Source organism: Mesoplodon mirus (assembly GCF_964341445.2).
Source record: "Mesoplodon mirus genome assembly, chromosome: 20".
Classification (NCBI taxonomy): Eukaryota; Metazoa; Chordata; class Mammalia; order Artiodactyla; family Ziphiidae; genus Mesoplodon; species Mesoplodon mirus.
In genome coordinates, this window is record NC_138996.1 from 7,194,418 (window position 1) to 7,216,725 (window position 22,308).

Here is a 22,308-nt window from a genome sequence, read left to right on the forward strand (position 1 = left end):
CCATCAATGTGAGAGTCATTCGTCTTAAAATGTTTGAGTTGGGTTTTATTTTTCTTTTAACCCGTTATAACCTGGCAATTTCCCATAAGCCTTAGATACAATACAAAAAGTAATTCACGTTAATTGAGAACCCCAGGTAGCGGAACTCTAGTTAATTAAGGGGTTTTTTTTTTGTTTTTTGGGGGGGTTTTTTTGCAGTACGCGGGCCTCTCACTGCTATGGCCTCTCCCGCTGCGGAGCACAGGCTCCGGACGCGCAGGCCCAGCGGCCACGGCTCATGGGCCCAGCCGCTCTATGGCATGTGGGATCTTCCGAGACTGGGGCACGAACCTGTGTCCCCTGCATCGGCAGGCAGACTCTCAACCACTGCGCCACCAGGGAAGCCCAAGTTTTAATAGCATGTAATTCCTAATAATTAAAGATGCTTTTGTGTGCACACAGATAAAGTAATATTGGACATGGTCATGCTTATATTGCTTCTTTTGAAGTTAAGGTGGAAACGCTTTAATAACACTGGAGGAATCTAAACGCGGCCCAGCAGACCCTTCTCCTGAATGTTGTGAAGTCGTCCTGAGCCAAGACATGTCCAGGTTAACCCTGTAGAACCGCTCACAGTGTCAGGACGAAAAGTCCTCCTCCCACCGTTGTAATATTTCCTCATTATTTCTACATTTCCCCTAAGCATGTGATTCCAAGAATGGAGAAAAATAACCTGCTAGAATCAATGCCTTTGTGACTGTGGCTAGAATCATTCTATCATTAAAACAGTGAACATCTACTATTATTGCCACCTGATTGAACACCAGGTGGAACTGCATTAAAATCATTATAAAGTTTTCTCACTTAAGGCTTATCAGAAAATTAGATTATGCAAGCCCTCCCACTTCTGAGGAAATTTTACTTTAAGGAAATTTTACTTCTCACAAACCCTAGTAACCTCTGACTATGAATGAAGCATTCCGTCTGCCTCTTTCCTGAATTAGAAAGCAGCTGTTCCTTCAGAAGCACGTTACTATCTGACGGACAAATGGACAACGTGGCTGTTGGAGCTTCCTTGCAGCGTCAGCTCACGAAGCCCACGAGGTGGCACGGGACCTGCCCCAGCCTTTGCCCCTGGCTCGTCCAGCTTCCTTCCTACCAGTCGGCCGAGACTGGGGTACAGCTTCCTGCACCAACAGGCAGGGCTATCTCCAACTAGCTGTGAGGTCATGGTTGTCACCGCTTATGCCTTGATTTCTTTTGTCTGGGAGTAGAAACAATAATAGACCCTACTTGATGGGGTTCTTATGAAGACTGAATGGAATACTGCACATAACATGATGGCATATAAAACGGGCTCGGGCTTCCCTGGTGGCGCAGTGGTTGAGAGTCCGCCTGCCGATGCAGGGGACACGGGTTCGTGCCCCGGTCCGGGAAGATCCCACATGCCGCAGGGCAGCTGGGCCCGTGAGCCATGGCCGCTGAGCCTGCGTGTCCGGAGCCTGTGCTCTGCAACAGGAGAGGCCACAACAGTGAGAGGCCTGCGTACTGCAAAAAAAATAATAAATAAATAAAACGGGCTCAATATATGGTAGCTCTTATTATTAACCTGGAGAGTTCCTCCTGGCAGGCAGCTTTTCCTACCCACTCAAACCAGGTAGGGTGCTCCTACTACACATTGCTACAGCATCCTGACCTTCCTTGTAACATTTGTTATACTTTTAATCACCTATTCGATGCCTGTCTTCTCAGTTAGATGCTAGATTATACACACCACAAGGGCAGGTCTGTCTTTTTTTTTTTTTTTTTTTTTTAATTCCCTGGTGTCTAGCACAGAGCCTGAAACTGAATATTTGTTAAATGAGTGAAAGTTGATTGCTGAAGCTGTAAAACTAATGGGTTCTTTGGACAGACATTCAACTATCAGTTTTTAAAATTGGTCAATCTGTAGGAACTAGGAATTGAGAGAAATTGGTATTGTGCCACACCTCAGTTTGAGACATAATTCAGAAGGAAAATAATAATAACAGTAGTGTTACCTAAGTTTTCTGTCCCCTCTTTGCTTTATACTGTATTCATACCTATTACCCCATCTCAGAGGCTCAAAGAATACAAAAGTTGGAAGAAACTCCAGAGCCATCTCATTCAAAGCTTCATGTGGGAGATAAGGAAACAGAAAGCCGTCATTTACCCAGAGTCACAGCATCCTCCAAAACGCCTCCTACAGAAAGAGCACCAGGAAAGCCCTTGGACTCTGACCATGTGTTCTATGAGCTCAAAAGCTTGAATCATAACTTGTGAGGGGATAAAAAATTGCACAAAAATGGGCAGATGGAACTAGAAGATGGAAATACAATCAGATGGTGCAGACAAGGGGTGATGCTCAAGGCCCAGGGTGGGAGCTTTGTCTTATGCCGAAGTGGACCACAGCCCCCAGGGCCATGCAGGCAAGAGCTGCTCCGGAGGGACCCGCAGCAGATGCGGATGGGTGACTGATCTCCCCAGTATGAGCCAATAGGTGACAGTCGGGCTTCTCAGCTCGGCGCACTGTGCACCGTCTAGCTGGCTTGGTGCAGCGTGCCTGGCATTCTGTCTCTCTGTCCACTGCAGATACCTTCCTTTAGCTTCCCAAGGTGGAACACCCAGGGGTCCGAAGGAAAATCCCTCCATCATTTGGCACGTGGGAAATGCTTTCTGATAATGATGTGGAAGAGAATGGTCTTCCACATGCCTGAAAGTTCAGTCCAGTTCATCTGCCCACACACTGGGAATACAGGACTGACTGCCCAGTCCCCTGATTTTGACTCCTGTGCAGCCTGCATATGGGGGATACCTACCTAGCAGAGGCCCCAGAACACCTGAGAAGAGTGGGTAGCCCAGGGGGATGCTTAGTAATAGCAGAGTTGAAATGGTGGGGAGCTAAGGTCAGGGACTTTTTAAAAATAAAGTCAGACTCAGAGAGTCTTTAATTCTCACTTTAATCTTCCTTCTTGACAGCAAGTGGAAGGCGGGCGAAGTGCCTCAGTGCAGCAACACACAGACCGCTGGGAGCTGGCGTGCTGTGACTGTGAGGACTGTGCTGGCACTCTCTCCTGGGCACCGTTGCTTCCTCTCAGGGGATGGTCTGGGTGGGTGAGCATTCCAGGAAGTCTTTCCCACCGTCCCTATCGCTGTCCTGGGTTCCCTCCCCCAAACCCTTGTTATGCTTCATAATTGTATAGAAATGTCTAAGTTTCCATCATATCCACCCCACAGCTCTGAGGGGGACATTTCACACACCCTGAATTAATATCAAGCTAACGTTGGGCAAGTTGTTCTAAACGGTCTAAACTCAGCAAAAGAATAGCCGCCCGGCATCCATAATCATTTACTTTCAGCAGCTTGAATGCAAATGTCATTAAATGTTTACAGTGGTCGCAGTGAATGCCATGCATTTTCATCTGTAGTTTCAAAGATTTACACAGGGGAGTTTTTCAATTTGATGTGAACGATAAATCTTATACATCCTCTGGGACCTACTGGCCTATAAAAACTGATTGAAGCAGTTTCCACAAGGGCTTAGCCTGCTTGAAATAACTTGAGAACAAAGCTTCATTCTTGCTACGGGGAAGGAAAAGGGAATAGGAGAATAGGATGAGGGGGCCAGCCAAGAGCCAGTCAACCAGGCTCAGCGGAAGTGCTTGAGCAGAAGCTGTACTTGTGCAAAACTCAACCAACTGTGCACACGTTAAGTGCAAGCCTGTGCAAATGTGGATCCCACCTTCAAGCAAAGGAGGTAAGGTTTATAGTAAATACTTGAATCTGAGTTGCAACGAACAGGGCCATCTATCATGATAATACCTATAATATAGACTTTTATCTCCTTTGTGCAGGAACCATGCTAAGTGCTGATATCCACTGTAAAGAGGATGCTGACAGCAACGGAGGGCACAAAGAAAGTGAGGCTCGGAAAAGCTAAGTCATTTGCCCAAGCAAGGCCTCTTAGCTAATGGGTCTTCAACACCAGACCCAACTCCAAACAAGTGTTGCTGTATAAAATACAGGACACCGCTTAAGACTGAATTTTGGATAAACAACAAATAATTGTACTAAAAAGTATGTCCCAAATATTGCTATTTTTATTTGCTAAATTTGGCAACCCTTCTCCAAATCTCATCCTTTGACTATTTGTATGGAATTCTGGTTAGGAGTGAAATGGTCTATTGCCTATATGTGATATTGTGATTTATAGTAAGAAATATGTCTTTGGTCTTGTCCTGTTTCTGGCCCAGGTCTCCTAAAACCCTTGGAATTTCCTAAGATAAGATCCAAGGAGGTGTCTTTTGTTATGTTATTGAGGTGACTTGGGGGAGGCTCCTAAAGAAGGGGGCTAGTGCCAGAGGAACCTATTCTCTCTCCATCAGAGTTGAAACTTTCAGTCCCTCCCCGCCACCCCATCTAGGGAGGGAGAGGGGCTGGCGATGGGAGTTCAATCAATGATTAATCAATTATACCCGTGTAATGAAGCCACCGTAAACCCCCAAAAGGACTGGGTTCAGAGAGCTTCCATGTTGGTGAACACCTGGAGATTCGGGGGAGTGGTGCCCAGAGAGATCATGGAAGCCCCGTGCCCTTTCCCCAGACTGTCCCCTCTGTATCTCTTCCACCTGGATGTCCCTGAGTTATCTCCTTTATAATAAACTGACGATCTAGTAAGTAGAATGCTTCTCTAAGTTCTCTGACCCACTTGAGCAAGTTAATTGAACCTGAGGAGGGGCCCTCTGGAACCTCCCATCTGTAGCCGGTGGGTCAGAAGCACCAGTGACAGTCTAGACCTGTGACTGATGTCTGAAAAGGGGGAAAGGGCAGTCTTATAGGACCAAGCCCTTAACCTCTGGGATCTGACGCCATCTCCTCGTCGGTAGTGTCAGAATTGAATTGAACCGTAGGACACCCAGCTGGTGTCTGAGAATTGCTTGGTGGTGCGGGAAAAACCTCTGCAGGGTGGAATTTGGAGCGGAAGTAGGCCATAGTAAAATAGGTGCTCCAGCCCTATTTTGGATGAATCGTGGTAGAGGCATAAGACTTAGACAAAATTGTCATGTAGATGATATTTGTTTTGAATATTTGTTCTGTTAAACACAAGGCAACAGGCCCCAAATGGAATTACTTCTGCTGAGCTTCACATCACCAAACCCAGGCTTAATCCTACTACAGTTTCAGCCTCTCCCAGGAATAGTCTTAAACCCGTCCATCAGGATCACCTGGTCAGCACTAGTGAGGTCGTCTGCCTGATAGACCCCTGCAGCCCCTACGGGAAAGTGACCTGACACAAGCACCCCACTGTTGGCTGGTATAACTTCCTTGTTCCCACTCCCTTGGGCCTATAAAAGTCTTTCATTTTGTACAGCACCTTGGAGCCCCTTTCTATCTGCTTAGATGGGATGCTGCCTGATTCACGAATCATTGAAGAAAACCACTAAGATCTTTAAAATTTACTAAGTTGAATTTTGTTTTTTAACAGTTCTGAGTGTGGTAAGCCTCACAATGTTTAAACCATTCCCCTCAACACCATCAGCAAAATCATTTGAGTATCTGTCCCCCAAATACACGTATTTATTTATGATTGATACGTTAATACTCTCATATTAATATCTTGTACATTTTAAAGCACAAAATAAAAATGTTAAAGATGAGATATAAAAATATAAGAAGAATTACCACCTCTTTCTTTCTATACCCAATAGACTGTCCTGAGCACCCACTTTGGACACTGCTGGACACTCTGGCCCCATCCTTGTCCTGGGCAAGACTCATAAGAACTAAGATCTAGTGAACACCTATGTGTGGTTTTCTCACTTGGTCCTCGTACCAGTTCACGAGCCCCTATTTGCCTTTGGTGAACACTGGGGTGAGGGGCTACTTCAGAGGCTCAGTGACTCACCGGGTCCCACCCTGACCAGCAGAGCTGAGACCTGCAGAGCTGTGCTCTCTCAGCCGGGCTGCCTGTGAGGGAATGGAGGTGGGAGGAGAGATGCTGGAAGCTGGGGTGATGCTCCCCCCATTTTACCGAAGAAACTGTGGGTAACATTTGCCTGTTGTAACACAGTTTATATGCTTGTTTTGGAATTTGAGGCTTGATCCCAGAATCTGTGCTTTTTCCTGCTTTGCTATATATTCTAAGATATCCCAGAACCTGAACCCAAGTATGAATAAAGGTTGGTATTCCCTCCTTAAAAAAACAATAAATACATAAAAAGGACACTGGAACTAACCAAGCAAACTGAAACCCAGAGACCCACTAGAGCTTTGTCCAATACATTTTTGTAAAATCCAAGTTTTCTTTAACTCTTTTTTTTAACTCTAGGTACACCTGGCTGAAGTGTTTTACTTTTAGAATGTGGTCTAACAATGAAAACCTCTTCAAAACATTCCTGAGTGGCAGGATACTTTATTAACACGCACTTTGCCCAGGGAGGTTTCTGTGTCAGGAGCACAGGTCTCCTCAGGACCCCTCCCTTCGGTTAGACACACTGAGGAGCGGTAACAAGTGTCTGGGGAGAGGAGGAGAGGATGCTTGTGCCTGGAAAGGGGCAGAAAGAGAATCCTGTGACTCCTGGGGGGCGCGGGTGAGGGTGAGGGCTGGGGAGGTTTTGCAGGGCCTCTCACTGTTGTGGCCTCTCCCGTTGCGGAGCACAGGCTCCGGACACGCAGGCTCAGCGGCCATGGCTCACAGGCCCAGCCGCTCCGCGGCACGTGGGATCTTCCCGGACCGGGGCACGAACCCGTGTCCTCTGCATCGGCAGGCGGACTCTCAACCACTGCGCCACCAGGGAAGCTCAGGGCTGGGGAGTTTTAAGCAGGGGAAAAGGGGCGGGAATTAAGGGGAGGCCGTCGTGGTTATGAAGTGGTGCAAGCTGCTGCTGGCCAGGGTTTCTCAGGCTTTGCTCTCTTACCTCTCACTTGCTAACCTTGTCTTCAGGACTCTGAGGCACGTGGCTTTACTCTTCCAACTACAGAGAGCTCTTTTGCTGTCCTACATTTCTAAGCTTCAACAATTTCCTGTTTCTCAAGGTCCCATCAGTTCTGGATAGTGGGTGATGAAATCATAGTGAATTCAGATATTAAGTGTATATATAACAGAATTTATGACTAAACAAAGAAAATATAGCCCTCATCTTTATGGGTGGAGATGGAGGAGGGTATTCAGGCATTCAGAGGGAAGACCCCACCCCCTATTTCTGTGCTGTCATTCTTCCAGAAGTGCAGAGTCCAGCCCCCAGCCTGGGGCACAGAAGCAGCACAGGGCCTGGGGTGGGACGCAGTTTGGGGAAAGCTCCAGCAGACAGAGAGCTAATCCAAGCAGGGGTCCCCCAGCATCTGCAAACTCCATGCCAGCCATGGTTCCAAGTACTTTCAATGTTAGTACACACTGAATCCTTATTTTCTATCAGGCAGGTCCTCATTTAACCTCTGGTTTACAGATGAAGAAACAGAGGCACAGAGAGATTAAGTCACTCACCAAGGCCACCCTGGAGGAAGGGTCAGGCAGAGCCGGCCTCTCACCAGAGTCGGGGCCCTGGGGCAGCTCTTCAGGGCTGCGCTCATGCTGACCACGTGCTGAAGGAGAGATGTGAGGGCAGGACTTCATTAACTTCTCCTGTCATGACCTTTCTGGATCCTTGGCCCAAAGTTAGCAGACAGGGAGCCTTGAGCATAGCTGAGCCCCAGTAGGATGGGGGTTTGCAGCTAGCTTTTAATGTGATTTTAACAAAAGAATGAAATGGCTCTCTGAGCATGTTGATGGATTCTGATGCCTGCTACAGTCAGGAGTAACTGATTTTGTCTTTTCCTGCCCTTAACCGAAGGCAAAGTCTGCTCCACCCGCAGCATAGACAGGCCCAGTGAGGGTGGGAGGGAGGGAACTGAGTGCTTCAGGTTCTGGGGCTGGTCTTCGTGATGAAGAGGGCCAAGAGGTCTTAATAATCATAACGATTCCATCTGGGCGGGAAAGAGGCAGGAAAGCCAATCTACACGTTACCGTTGTGAACCGACATGTTGTTAGCATCACAGATATCTAAACGTCATTTTTGTTCAGGAGCCACAGGGGCCTGCTCCCAGCCTGGATCACCTGCTTCGATTGGCTGTCCAAACAGCAGGATCCTTCGTGTCTACAGCAAGATACAGTCCCTGCACATTTGCTCATTCACAGAATCGTCCCAGAGTCAATCCGCCTCCCCTGCTTCCTGCAAGAAATAGCTTCTGATTCACCGACTGGTCCGGCATGCAGGGCCCTTTCCTGCATCTCTGCGTCTCTTAGCAACGCGTCCCAAAGCAGCCCTGTTCAGTTGCCATCATCGCCTGCCACCTGGGAAAGGAAACCGGCCAGTTCCGGTGCGGAGCCACCACTCTCTAATGCACAGACATGGCACTCTGTGTCCAGATTTTCTGGTCTTGGTTTCAAAATTCTCCAGTGTTGCATTAAATTATGCTTATTTTTAAATCCTGGAATGTGTGCTTCTCTCATGATATTTTATTCTTTTCAGTAAATGTAGCTGACTAATTTAAATTTATTTTTTATACTTTCGAATAAAAGATATAAACTAACAAGCCGGAAACCTTAATTTTTTTCAGTTTAAAAAGCATTCACTCTCTAAATATGTGACCACACAGTTGTTACGTTCCTTCATAATGAATCAGGAAATTCACACGTGAACTCAGGAGAAACCACAAACTCAAACCCTCTCTACATTCTATGAATCCAAGCTTTCCTCCCTTCACCCAGATGGCCCATCTCCATTAAGAATCTTCTCCTGGGGCTTCCCTGGTGGCGCAGTGGTTGCGAGTCCGCCTGCCGATGCAGGGGACACGGGTTCGTGCCCCGGTCCGGGAAGATCCCACATGCCGCGGAGCGGCTGGGCCCGTGAGCCATGGCCGCTGAGCCTGTGCGTCCAGAGCCTGTGCTCCGCAAGAGGAGAGGCCACAACAGTGAGAGGCCCGCGTAACGCAAAAAAAAAAAAAAAAAAAAGAATCTTCTCCTGACTAAATCACCCCACTGCAGGCCTACACTGATTATTACATAAAGTAGTAGACCTTTATCTTTATTCTGCTGATGTTTCTTGTATATATATGTCTAAAAATGCCTCTTTGCATATATGTTTGTCTACGACAAACGTTAAGCTTATAGAAAGCAGAAAAAGAATCTTCTGCCTCTGTTTTGTGATTTATAAAGGGCCTACAGAAACATTTAATAATGCTTAAAGTAACTTACAGGTAGTTAACAGTGTAATTCCTGCCATTACTTCTAACGGGGTTTATGTGATGCTTTTTTCTCAAAGGGCTCCAGAAGCTGCGAACAGCAAGACGACACAATAAACAAAGGCAGCCGGTCCTCAGTGGCTCACAAAACAGCATAAAGGTGGTAGGAGAGCAGTTTGCAGAGAACTACAAGGAAAAGCTCATTTAGTAAAACAGATCGAGGGTGACAAGGGAAAGAATTTTGCCATGAGCTTTCTAAAATGGCATGAAAAGTAGACTGATTTATTTAAATAGAAAAAAATTATTTTAGAGGTTGTTTAAAGCATGGAGTAAAGCTGCTTCATTAGGAGAATAGTTACCGCTATTGGGGGTCATTATTCATAAAGATTATTCACAAAGCAGATCCAGAAAACTAGGTCACCAAGCTCAGTCAGAAATACTCCTGTTAATTCTTTGGCTACGGGGCCACCCAGGAGCTCCTTAAATATTGGTCTAAGCCACAAGAGAAATACATTTTCATAGAAACACCACTAGGCTAAATTTATGACCCCAAAGATAGTTCAAAATTTTATTCTACTTTGGGTGGACTCCAAGAGTGCCAACCACCCCTTGCTTGCCAAGTTCCTGGTGTGGATGGCCTCACAGTTCACTGCCTACAGATGTGAACCGGAGGGATGAAAGCACCTGAGGGAAGAACAGAAGGAATTGGTAAAAGAGAAGGTCACTTAGTGTGGTTTTGCCATAATCTAAAGTTGAGAACAATTTATGGAGCACCTATTATGTGCAATGCATTTTGTAATGCTCAAAAAGGGGAGGGGGGAGTTTTTCTATTTAAATCATAAATCCTATGCACTGCAATAAGTTTAACTTTTTGAGGTTACAAATATGGAAAAGATCTACTCTATTGTCTATCGTCAGACCACAGCTTCATTGGGGGAAATCTCAAATCCTTGAGTAACTGGAGTTTTCTCCCCCTTCACCTGTGTCCGCAGGACCTCATCAAACCTCTACATTTCAGAACTAAAGGACTGAAGAAAATCAGAGCCCCCAGTGTTCAGAGGCAGTTAAGCTGTGTGCCTCAAGGCTTCTTTGACAAGATCAGGAAATGAGAGGCAGATTCAAACCTGTGATCTGCAGAGTAACTGTAGGGGGGGTCACTTCATAAACACACTCACCCTTCCCTTAATTTCTGTGTTTCTCTCCTGCTTAAAACTCTCCAAAGGCTCCCCAATAATAAATTAAAAAAATTATTATTTTACTTAGAATAAATTCAAAATCCTTACCGAAAACTGAGAAGCCCGGTGTGATCCGGCCCTGCCTAGAGCTCTGAGTAAGCTTCACAGTAACTTATGCTCCCCAGTGACCCTGCAGGTACAGGGGACTCTTCTGCTAACCCTGCCTAGAACCTTCCCTCCCTGATCTTCTCGTGGCTGCCTCCTGTCTATCACTCAAGGCTTAACTCTGAGGTCACCTTCTGTCATCACACAAACTAAACCATTCATTGGATCACCCTCCCCTCATCACCGCTTGTTTTATTTTCTTCCAAGCTCTTGTGGCCATCTGAAGTCCTATGCCCGTGTGTTGTTTGCTTGTTCATCATTCCCTGTAGGACCAAGGACTTTGTCAACTCACTGCTGTATCACCCGTGCCTGGAACACTGCTCGTCACATAGCTGGTGGTCAAGAAATACTTATTGAATGAATGAATCCAGAAGTTATTTGTTCAGCAACTTTATTCATCCTTAGCATGGCCATAGTCACAGAAAGCAACAGTATCATCTCTGAACACACAACATCAGAAGAGGGACTTCCCCGGTGGCGAAGTGGTTAAGAATCTGCCTGCCAATGCAGGGAACATGGGTTCGAGACCTGGTCCGGGAAGATTCCACATGCCGCGGAGCAACTAAGCCTGTGCGCCACAACTACTGAGCCTGAGCTCTAGAGCCCACGAGCCACAACTACTCAGCCCGCGTACCACAATTACTGAAGCCCACACGCCTAGAGCTTGTGCTCTGCAACAAGAGAAGCCACCACAATGAGAAGCCCGCGCACCGCGACGAAGAGTAGCCCCCACTCGCCGCAACTAGAGAAAGCCTGTGAGCAGCAACGAAGATCCAATGCACTCAAAAATAAATAAATAAATAAATTTTTTAAAAATCAGAGGAAAACAAATCCTTTCTACAACTTGTGAGATCTTCTGCTACATGAGCCACTCAACTTTTACTTTACGCAATTAACAAACTTGGCTTACAATTTAAACAAATCTGCTGTCTAGTTTCCTGGCCTGTGGTAGATTAAAGGAAGTATATTAGAGGTAGACACACTAATGGCAGCAAGAAGGGATAGGCCAGCATGGAGAAAACTAAACAGTTCCTAAAAAGCAAAAAGAACTGAGAAAACAGAGTATTGGGGGCATTAAGTGTAGAAGCAAACAGTCTCACAGATCTGAAGTTGCCAGCAAGCAACACTGCAGTTACAGTAATTGCTTAAGTTATCAAGAAAGTTAAGTTATGTTGTATATATGTATATGTATCTAAGGAAACAGGGAAATAGTAAATGTTAAGTCCTCCTTCGAAAAGTTTTTATCCAAAATGCTATTTTTACTGTTATTTTAAAAGGCAAGCAAAATTCGGTTTTCTAAGAGAATTGACTTCTGTGGAACAGGTTAGAGGACCTCTTCCTCCCTCCCTCCCTCCCTCCCTCCTTCCCTTGTTTTCTTCATCCCTCCCTCCCTCCATCCCTTCTCACAGTTAGAACTGTGTAGCTAACCATGTCTCTTTTACCTTGAGCAGCTAGAAAGCACACAGCCAAATGTGACTTCAAACATCCCGGCTCTGTTGGCCTTTATGGCATGTTCTTTTGGGTTCTTTTCCTGATCTTGACCTGATCTTTTCTTCATCTTGACACTTATTTATATTTTCCTAGAACTGATTCTTTATTACTATTTACCTTCACCATTATTTTTATTATTTGTGCTATACTTGTAGGGCACTTTAAACCCTTTATGGAAAAAGATTGAGATCTCTCTGCTTGTGGCATGAGATGGATGGAGTGACATTTTAACTGTTACTTCATCGTACAATCAGACTGAGAACTCAGTCAAGAGTAACCAAGCTGGGGCTTCCCTGGTGGCGCAGTGGTTGAGAGTCCGCCTGCCAATGCAGGGGACACGGGTTCATGCCCCGGTCCGGGAAGATCCCACATGCCGCGGAGCGGCTGGGCCCGTGAGCCATGGCCGCTGAGCCTGCGCGTCCGGAGCCTGTGCTCCGCAACGGGAGAGACCACAACAGTGAGAGGCCCGTGTACTGCAAAAAAAAAAAAAAAAAAAAAAAAAGAGTAACCAAGCTTCTTGCAGATAAAATGGAATTTTCAAAGACAGAACATTGTAAGGCTTGAATAGGGTCCTGGAGCTTTTTAGCTCACGATCTGCTGGACTTGGTAATTGAAAGGTTAATACAAGATCACACATCCTGAAAATTGAAAGTTAAATTCCAAAAAGTTAAAATTGACTAAATATAATCACAGGATATGTGCACAGCACAAAAGGGCAGCCAAAAAAGAGCCACAGCTGCTGATTCCTTTAGAGCGAAGGAGAGCGAACTTCCTCACAAAGCAGGCTGCGGCGGCCCAGCAGTGGTGACACGGTGGAGCCAGGGCTCTTTCCTTTGCCCACCTCGTGTTTTCACTGATACGGTTCAGTTCAAGAAACCTAGAGTCTGTCACACAGAGTGAAGTAAGTCAGAAAGAGAAAGACAAATACTGTATGCTAACAGATATATATGGAATTTAAGGAAAAAAAATGTCATGAAGAGCCTAGGGGTAAAACAGGAATAAAGACACAGACGGACTTGAGGATATGGGGAGGGGGAAAGGTAAGCTGTGACAAAGCGAGAGAGAGGCATGGACATATATAAACTACCAAACGTAAGGTAGATAGCTAGTGGGAAGCAGCCGCATAGCACAGGGAGATCAGCTAGGTGCTTTGTGACCCCCTGGAGGGGTGGGATAGGGAGGGTGGGAGGGAGGGAGACGCAAGAGGGAAGGGATATGGGAACAGATGTATATTGTATAACTGATTCACTTTGTTATAAAGCAGAAACTAATTAAAAAAAAAAAAGAAAGAAACATGGCTTCTCCTTACTGTCCTGACTTCTCGGATACTGTGAGTAGCCCAGGGAGTGGCTGTAATGTTGAACAGATCACACATAGAACCCAAAGGGCTAAAGAACCCTGCTTTCACGGAAGGATTTATATTTATGTAAATCATGTAGCATTTTACAGTCTTTAAAAATCTACAAAGAAAAAAGTCTTTGAAAGAGAAAACTTAACACATTATGCCCAGTAGCAGATTCTGGAAGCAAATCTATTTATAAGTCATATCAGGAAATAATTTGATTCTAATACATTGCTTGTTCAGGGATGCTTTTTAAAAACATCTCCTTAAGAGCTATAAAAACTGGCTTCCCTAAAATCAGAGAGGGCTCAGATAGGACATTTATACAAAGCAGTGACTTTATAAATTTTGTTTGTTTGTTTTGTGCCGTATGCGGGCCTCTCACTGTTGTGGCCTCTCCCGTTGCGGAGCACAGGCTCCAGACGTGCAGGCTCAGCGGCCATGGCTCATGGGCCCAGCCGCTCTGCGGCATGTGGGATCTTCCCAGACTGGGGCATGAACCCACGTCCCCTGCATTGGCAGGCGGACTCTCAACCACTGCACCACCAGGGAAGCCCCAACTTTATAAATGTTAAGTGAAACTCCCTGAAAGTGTCTTTGTCATCTATTGGGTTGGCCGTCCACAACTGCCGCCTTCTCTCCATGTCCCATCAACTTCTAGGACCTGTCCCTCACACAGGTTTACATGGTTATAACCACCTTTGGGCTCTCAGTAGACCTGATAGCACCATATGAGCTGTCCCCACCACAGTAGGTTGGGTGGGCACCAACCCCCAACCTGCACTGGACCAAGAAGCCTCTTTGCAGGGGGATTGGGAAGCAGGTCTGAGGAATCCCAGTCTTTAAGGAGAGGAGATATAAATCTGGGAATTGTGGGTGACCATATTCCTCCCCCTGGAGTAGGGGAAGCAGATGTGCAAAAAGAGAAAGAATAATTCAGAGAAGAGTGCTGGGAAGGGCAGAGCGCAACAGGTGAGTTGAAAAGAGAGACCTGGGGCTTCTCTGGTGGCGCAGTGTTTAAGAATCTACCTGCCAATGCAGGGGACACGGGTTCGAGCCCTGGTCCGGGAAGATCCCACGTGCCGCGGAGCAGCTAAGCCTGTGCGCCACAACTACTGAACCTGCGTGCCTATAGAGCCTGTGCTCCACAACAAGAGAAGCCACCGCAATGAGAAGCCCACACACCCCAACGAAGAATAGCCCCCGCTCGCCGCAACTAGAGAAAGTCCATGCGCAGCATCAAAGACTCAACGCAGCCAAAAATTAAAAAAAAAAAAAAAAAAAGAAACAAAAAATAGAACTGGATGCCCTGGAGCCCTCATCCTGACGCAGCTGCACCCCCGCCCTTGGTTCTACACACCCAACACTTACAGGCAAGGGTTCTCCTCATAATGAATCCCCCTCGTTGGGGTTAAGTAGCCTTGAGGGTTTCTATCATACACAACCAAGAATCCTAACTAATCTACAAGTGATAGAACACTTTTGTTCAAGGGCACAAACTTGAAAGTTCAACTGAGGGAATTGTTGGAACTGATTCCAACTGGCTGAGTGCGGACAAGCCTCTCCTTCATTCTGGGCCTTAATTCTGGAATCGATTTCCAATATTCCCTTTGCCAAGTAATTAATTCACGGGACTAAAAACACAAAACAATCCCTTTCAGCAAATGTATTTCCTTTTAATACGGGAGAATCACAAAACACAACTCCTTTTTGTATAGTTATCAAAAACTCAATTCAGTATTTTGTCCAAATCTCTCAGAGCAAACCTAATACTTAACTTGTGCTACCAATATTGTGTAGAGAAATTTAACACTTGAGATTAGAAAATTGGGTATATATTGGTGTAAATTTTTTTTTTTTTTTTTTCTTTTTTTTCTTTTTGCGGCATGCGGGCCTCTCACTGTTGTGGCCTCTCCCGTTGCGGAGCACAGGCTCCGGATGCGCAGGCCCAGCGGCCATGGCTCACGGGCCAAGCCGCTCCGCGGCATATGGGATCCTCCCAGACCGGGGCACGAACCCGTATCCCCTGCATCGGCAGGCGGACTCGCAACCACTGCGCCACCAGGGAGGCCCGTGTAAATTGTTTAAAAAATGTTATTTTGGTTCCTTTTCAACCTCTGGATACTGGAGAGGTATCTAATTTTACCAATAAAGGAGTTTCCCAACAGTAGTGACTTCTAAACATGATGGATTTTTAGAGATTTGTCATCAAAAGCTGTAGCTTTGGTAGAGTGTTCACAAACACAGGTGCAAATGGATTGGCAAGAATCTAGAATCTTGAGCTGGTGGGAAGGAAACCACAGTCTGATCTTTTCACATTTCAGATGAGAAGTTTAGACCCAGCATGAGGAGGTCGCCCTTACTTAGCTAACTTGAACTAAAGAGGGGGCCAGACCTGGGTCCCAGCTCCCACCCCAAATTGTTTCTACAAGTCTCAGAGGCAATGTGTGAAGTGGTCCGTGTGCTCTCTGCCCTCTTCTCCCATCAAGATGTGGAGGTGACATGGGGCCATGAGGACGGCTCCTGCACAATGACCACAGGATGTCTGTGTGAACGTCAAAGGAAGGCATAAGGAGAGAAAAAGAGTGAGAGAACATTGTCATGGGAACGCCGAGGCAAACCACAAGATGAAAAAGTTGAAACCCATTCTGCTACCTCAGGTTTTATTTACTCAAATAATAAATCAAGACATCTGTGTCAAAACCAATGCAGTGTAAAACAGACTAAAGATGAGCTTTTGAATCTGATCAACACTGTCTTCTAAATACCAAAATCCTTTAAAAGGGATACCACTGCATCTTTATCTACATCACTGTTCAAATTACTATATGGCATTTGTGCAAGCTCTCTCTTTGTTCTAGCTTCTTTTAAAAATTCTAAATTGCTCACCAAGAATGATTAATATAATGACAGAATTATCTAGAATTTTATCTTTCTATGAGCAGAAGTTTCTAAACTCACAACAGGCCAGAAAAGTCAAATAGGCTTGAGAAATTAAGCATTTACTCCAGATGAGATCAACGACTTCCTCCTGGGGGTTAGGTGTACCTGGGGGTCAGTATTGAACTTCAGAAGAGAACTTCATTCAACTCGAGTCTAGTCAGAGAAAGAAATATCAGCCTTTAGGGAATAGACAGCAAACAATTGTGGCCCTAAAATTCTGTGGTGGGGATTTGTGTTACTGCCCAAAGATGGCACTGACTCATATCACTGGATGTTAACCCCCTTCCAAGGTTCATTCATTCAACTGGTTGTTCAGTGCTGGTCCTGTAGAGAACATCCCAGCTCCCGCTGAAATCCCATATCCCCTGAGAGATGCAAGCCCGCTGAGGGTAGCTTCCCTGCCCTGGAGCCGTTTGACAAAACAATTAATTTTTAGAGACAAGCGGAGGTAGATGAAATTAAATTATTTTCATACTTTTATTTCATTAAACAGTTTCATTCCCTTTCTGGATTCGAAGATTCATACTTAGCCTAGAAGGTCAGAGCTGGAAAGACCTCAGAGGTCAGACGGGGTCACCTCCCTTTGCTCAGTGAGTCGTCAGGGCACTTAGCTAGTTGGCTGGCAGAACCAGGCTTCATTTCATCTCCTGAATCCCAGCGCTAGTGACCTTTTCTCTAAATAAAATCTCTCTATCAAAAATTGATACACTTTACAGACATATTTCAGACCCTGGTTTTATTTTAAGGCAAAACAATCCAAGGCACAGAGGGTTAAAGCTATTCTCTCTGATCTGCTGTGTACAAACGGACCCCCCCTTCCCCTCAGCACCTCAGGGAATAACTGCCCCCCCACCCCCCCACACCCCATCCCTGTGCCCCCGCCCCCGCCCCCAGCCTCCAGGGAGGCCCTTTCTGTCCTGCTTACTTTCACTCTGCCTTCTAAACCCTGAACACTCCTAGCAGCTGGTGATGAAAACTCAAAAAGCTAATTGTTTTTAAGATGGGAGAGGAAGAGAAGAGGAAGACCAAAATAAAGAGGTAAAATCCTTGGGAAATTTAAAGCTACAGGTGGGGTTTGTAGAAATGGCATTTGAGGGGAATTTTTAATATTACTTACTGCTAATTTCCTTTCCTTTTTTTTTTTTTAAGTTGCTTTCTTGGGAAGGGAAGCTGTGAATTGGCTCTTTTTTTTTTTTTCTGGCTGCTTCGGGTCTTAGCTGTGGCACGTGGGATCTTCGTTGAGGCATGCCGGATCTTTGGTTGCAGCACGTGGGCTTCTCTAGTTGTGGCGTGCGGGTTTTCTCTTCTCTAGCTGTGGCGTGCACGTGGGCTCCAGGGCGCATGGGCTCTGTAGTTTGCAGCAGCTCGTGGGCTCTCTCGTTGAGGCACGCGAGCTCAGTAGTTGTGGCGCACGGGCTTAGTTGCCCCGCGGCATGTGGGATCCTAGCTCCCTGACCAGGGATCGAACCCGCGTCCCCTGCACTGGAAGGCGGATTCTTTACCACTAGACCACCAGGGAAGTCTTTCTAATGTCATTTACACACCCAAAGTCATTGTAATTTCAAAACATAAAATATGTACGATAGGAAGACTTAGTTAAAAAAATAGAAAATTCCCAAAATGATTGTAGAGAAAGCTTTTTTCCCCTCTCGTTTGACTTGTGTCTGTTTTCTGTGTCTTTGTATCTTTAGCCCCAAACTTAAGTCACATATCAGCAAGGCTAGGTCACTAGACCTGATCGTCCTGAAGCCCCTTCTCCCATGTCCCAGGAGTGCTTATAGGACCCCAGTCCCGGGGCTGGTGGGCTGCCTTCCGAGGAAGCCTCGCCCTCTCAGAAGGCAGTGAAAGCAGAGCTCCAGCCTCTGCATGGACCACAGGAGCTCTGTCCAAGCTGCTGAATCCTGGCCTCAGGACGCAGCAAGTCACTGACCATCCTCGAGCATCTGTGTCCTCATCCACAAAGTGGGCACAATGATAATGTATAACCTCCCAGAGTTGTGAGGTCCTGATAAGAAGGAATCATGCTTTGGAAGCTCTCTGTAGGGCACAGAGAGCTGTAGTTTTCACTAAAGCCTAGTCATGGTTTGGATGAAGAACTAAGTGATTGCTGTACCCGCTCGTTGTGATACTTGGATACATCAGCAATGTTCACTCTGGACCCCATTTGTTTCAACAATAAGGGAGTAAATTTAGCCATTTGGAGAAGAAAGTCTACACTTAGGATCCAGACTTTTTTGCTTGGGAAGTTGATACAAGGACCTCCATCCTATGCTACACATGGAGTAATAGATTTTGCTTCCACGTAAGCAATATTTTCACTTTAATAACTGTAGTAAATAATCACATTTGTGTGAGTGTACTGAGTGAAAGGCCTCTTCACTGATAGCTCACAGAAGACATTTTTAACCAGTCCGCTGTTACTCAGTGGTGACACACAGCTAAGTTCCAACTCATGCGAGGACAGGGCGGTGCTTGCGCACCAGTCAATCAGACCCAGGGAAACCGTCATGTGCCCAGGGCTGGGCGGATGGAAACCTCTCTTTGTTGATTTCTTCCTTTCTCTAAAGCCCAAGGCCAGGCAGGGGTCACCTGGCTAATAACAGCCATGAGGCACCTGAGGGGCTTGTAGTTCTGAAGGTGCTGATTTTCCAACTCCCTCTTCGCCGTGACAGAGAGCGTCACACAGTCTGACCAGCATGGTCAAGGTTAAGTTTAGCCCTGCTTTCTCTCCTGACCCCAGAGCCCCCAAACTGACCCCTCTAACTCCATGCTTCCCGGTCCTACCTGCTGTCCCACTGACTTTGCTTCTCCTCTCTCCCCTAAGATAGGGCTACTGAGGGACCCTCACTGGCCCCGTGGCGACTGCCAGGCAGGTGGCGTCCTCAGGGCTTTCTGATGGGAAAACTGAGAGCTCTAGTGGTTTGCTCAAGGTTAGGCGTTGAACCTGGGGTTTCCAGGTTTTTAGCCAGGAAGCTGGCCATCCTTGCTTTAGATGGGGCAGGTGTCTGGGGATCCATTAGCAAAAGTGGCTAAATGGGGCAGACAGGCAGAAATCTACCCACTTGGAGCAAGTCCCACAGTGCCTCTCCCTAGAGGACTGGCAACAGCTCTGAGGTTTTCTTATACCTGGAAGGCGGAGGAGAAAGGCGGGGAGATGGAGTTTTCAAGTCATCAGAGCAGCATTAAAGGACACAAACAACTACCGTGTGACCCCACATTCAGAGACTGGGCTCTGACGCACGGATATGTCATTCCTCTCAAATCCCTGTAGGAAACGCAAGATACAAGGACTAGGATGGAATGTAAACCATTTCTTAAGGAAGGCTGCTAGCATTTCTCTCCCTCCAAGAGTTTCCCTCCAAAGAGAACTCGAGCTCATCTTTTCTCCCTGATTCTCGACTGTGGCTGTAAGGGCTGCCTGTTACGGGGAAAGGGGCAGGAAGGAGGGTGGGGAGGCTCACGGGAGGGAGGCACAGGCTCCCGATGAAGCAGCGTCACGTCCACACCTCTGGGAGGCCCCTCTCCCGGCGCGGTGAATTTCATCCATTTCTCTGGTGACTTCCCCAAGCGTCCCTCCATGTGGACCCTCCACACAGTCCAGCAAGAGGCCCCTCCTCCAGCTCATCCCACCAACCCCTCCCTCACCCTCATTGCCTGTATATGGACAAAGTACAGCAAGATGTCCGTGCTATCGGGAAAGAGAAAACAAAAGCATAATTTTTAGTTTTGTCCACCCATTTTGGGATCAGTACACCTGAGCTGGGTGGAGAGGGGAGGCTGGGCTCAAGCACCAGCCCAGAGAGGAGGCTGAGTGGAGATGCAGAGAATAAAATGCGAAGAGCAAGGAGTAGGCTTGGCCATGACTGGAGCTGGGAGAGACGCTGGAAACCACCCAGTGCTACCCTCTCCCTTCTGGTGGGAAAGGAAGCAGGGCCTGGAGGCTGACGCCCGGGAAGCAGAACATCGACCTGCCGGCAGGGGTGGAAGGTGGTCCACTGGGTACAGATGGGGCTGAGTTCCGAGACTGCGCTCCAGTTCTGGAAACTTCCACAAAACCCACCGCAGCCTCCCCAAGCCCCCCTCGCCCATTCCGGAGAGCAGGATTTGCTTCTGCTCTTTCCTTTTTGGGAGGAAGAGGAGGATTTTTGCCTCATCACTTCCCAATGCCTTCATCTGAAGTTGGGGACAGGAGCCTTTGCTTTTCGGGTGGCTACGCAGATTAACACCCAGCCTAAGGGCCGGCACAGCGCAGGGCTCAACAAGTGTCCGTGTACCGCCTCCAGCCTCCCTCTCCGCTTTCCCATAAAGGGCGCTAGTCTTTGGCAGAAATCTTGGGAAGCAGCGACTCATTCTCTCCTTCCGCACGGTAAGCCGCTCGCGCAGGGAAGGTGGCGGAGCGCAGAGGAAGGAGCCAGGCCCCCAGCGGACAGGAGACCCCAGCGTGAGGAAGTGGGGGCCCTGCGGGCACGTCGGCCCCCTCTCTCCACTCTCTCGCTTCTCTGGGAAGAGCTCGGGTCTCAGGGATTCAGCCACGCGCACGTTCTTACCTTGAGAGGCAGGGCGGCAGGCGGGGCCGGGCAGCTCCTGCTGGTCTGGAGGAGCGCACGATGCCTGCCGAGCCTGGCGCTCCTGGGCCGCGTGGACGTGCCCGAGCCCTCAGCGCTCCGCGGGCGCCCCGGGCAGGGGGCCGGCGCCTCGCCACCTCCCCCGGACCCGGAGCTTTCAGCCGCGGCGGCGGCAGCCTGGGCCTGGGGAAGGGAGCCTCCCACGGCGTCCTGAGCCAGCGGGTCCGTGCCCCACACGTGCCGAGGGGGAGAACCGCCCGGCCAGGGCTTCCAGCCCGCGGAGGAACTGCGGCCGCCGTCGCCCATGCCGCGAGCCGGGCTAGGGGGTCTGCATGGCCGGGGCTGCCGCCGTCCACGGGTCCCGGAGGCGGGGGATCTGCGAGCGCGCCCCCTCCTTGCATCCACGTCCCGGGTTTTCTCCTCTCCCTCTTTCCGCTCGTCCCGAGCAGAGCAACTGGGAGCAGCTGGTGCCTCTGTCCCACGGCCCTGCCTCTGCGGGGGAGGGGCAGCCGGGCCCAGCGGGAGCCCGAGGGCCCGGCCTCCTGAGAAGCCGGTCCCGGGACCCGGGAGAGAGCGTCCCTCCTCCGGGCCCCCTGCGGCCGCAGTCCGGGCGGGAGCCAGGGCGGGGCGGGCGCGCGCCGTGGGGGGGAGGGGGGGCTGCAGCTGCACGGAGAGGAAGGAAGTTTTCATCTGCTGCTGCTCAGCCATGACCTCCAGGGGCTCGGCTGGTCCAGCCGGGTCGACTTTCAGACGTCGGTGCCCAGGGATGCGAAGACCGGCAGCTGTGGGCAGGCGTGACCTGGCCCCATGGCTCCACGACGGCCTGAGGAGGCAAATGATACACCTTCAGCCCAGGGGGAGTCTTCCCCCTGGAGTGGGGAAGCAGTGGGGATGGAGGTGACCCAGCCGCGGGTCTGGGCTGTGCATGAACAGACAGGCTGGGGAAGCGAGGCTGGCAGGGGACAGTCGGGACTCGGCTGCCCTCTCCCTAGTGTGTCTGATGGATTTCCTTCTGTTATCCGGCCCCCTCCCCATGTTTGAATTGAAGACACTAAAGTTACTAGTTTCCATGCTTATCCCAAACTCCATATTACCGACACCTGTTGTTTGGTGTCTGACCCTGAGACGGATGCATGTAAAGATGAGCCCCCAGGACCCTTCAGAGCTCACTTTCAATCTACCTTTGTTGCATCAGTGACACACAGTTGTAAACAACTTTAATGTTTTAATGAATTTCCACTTGAAATCATGTGGTTATTCAGGAATTCCCCAGGGGGTAGTCCCATAGTCCCACAGCAAAATACTGGGCATCTCTCTCTCTCTCTCTCTCTCTCTCTCTCTCTCTCTCTCTCACACACACACACACACACACACACACACAAATAGATAAGTAAAAATAAAGAGATGAAGA

General features: G+C 48.1%; 1 protein-coding gene across 5 annotated transcripts in view; it reads right to left on the reverse strand.

Annotated features, from left to right (window-relative positions):
* The window catches only part of PSD3 (pleckstrin and Sec7 domain containing 3), a gene marked incomplete at its 3' end in the record, with an annotated part of 575,664 nt that extends 553,907 nt beyond the window's left edge, over positions 1–21,757 (reverse strand). For 3 of the 5 annotated variants that reach the window (XM_082608415.1, XM_082608416.1, XM_082608417.1), the window contains exon 1: positions 20,880–21,291. In XM_082608415.1, the coding sequence (XP_082464541.1) occupies positions 20,880–21,203 (324 nt within the window). In that variant the 5' untranslated portion in view covers positions 21,204–21,291. Of the gene's footprint in view, positions 1–20,879 lie in introns of all 5 variants that reach the window. The other 2 variants (XM_082608413.1, XM_082608414.1) reach the window with 2 other exon arrangements.
* Positions 21,758–22,308: the final 551 nt, after the last annotated feature.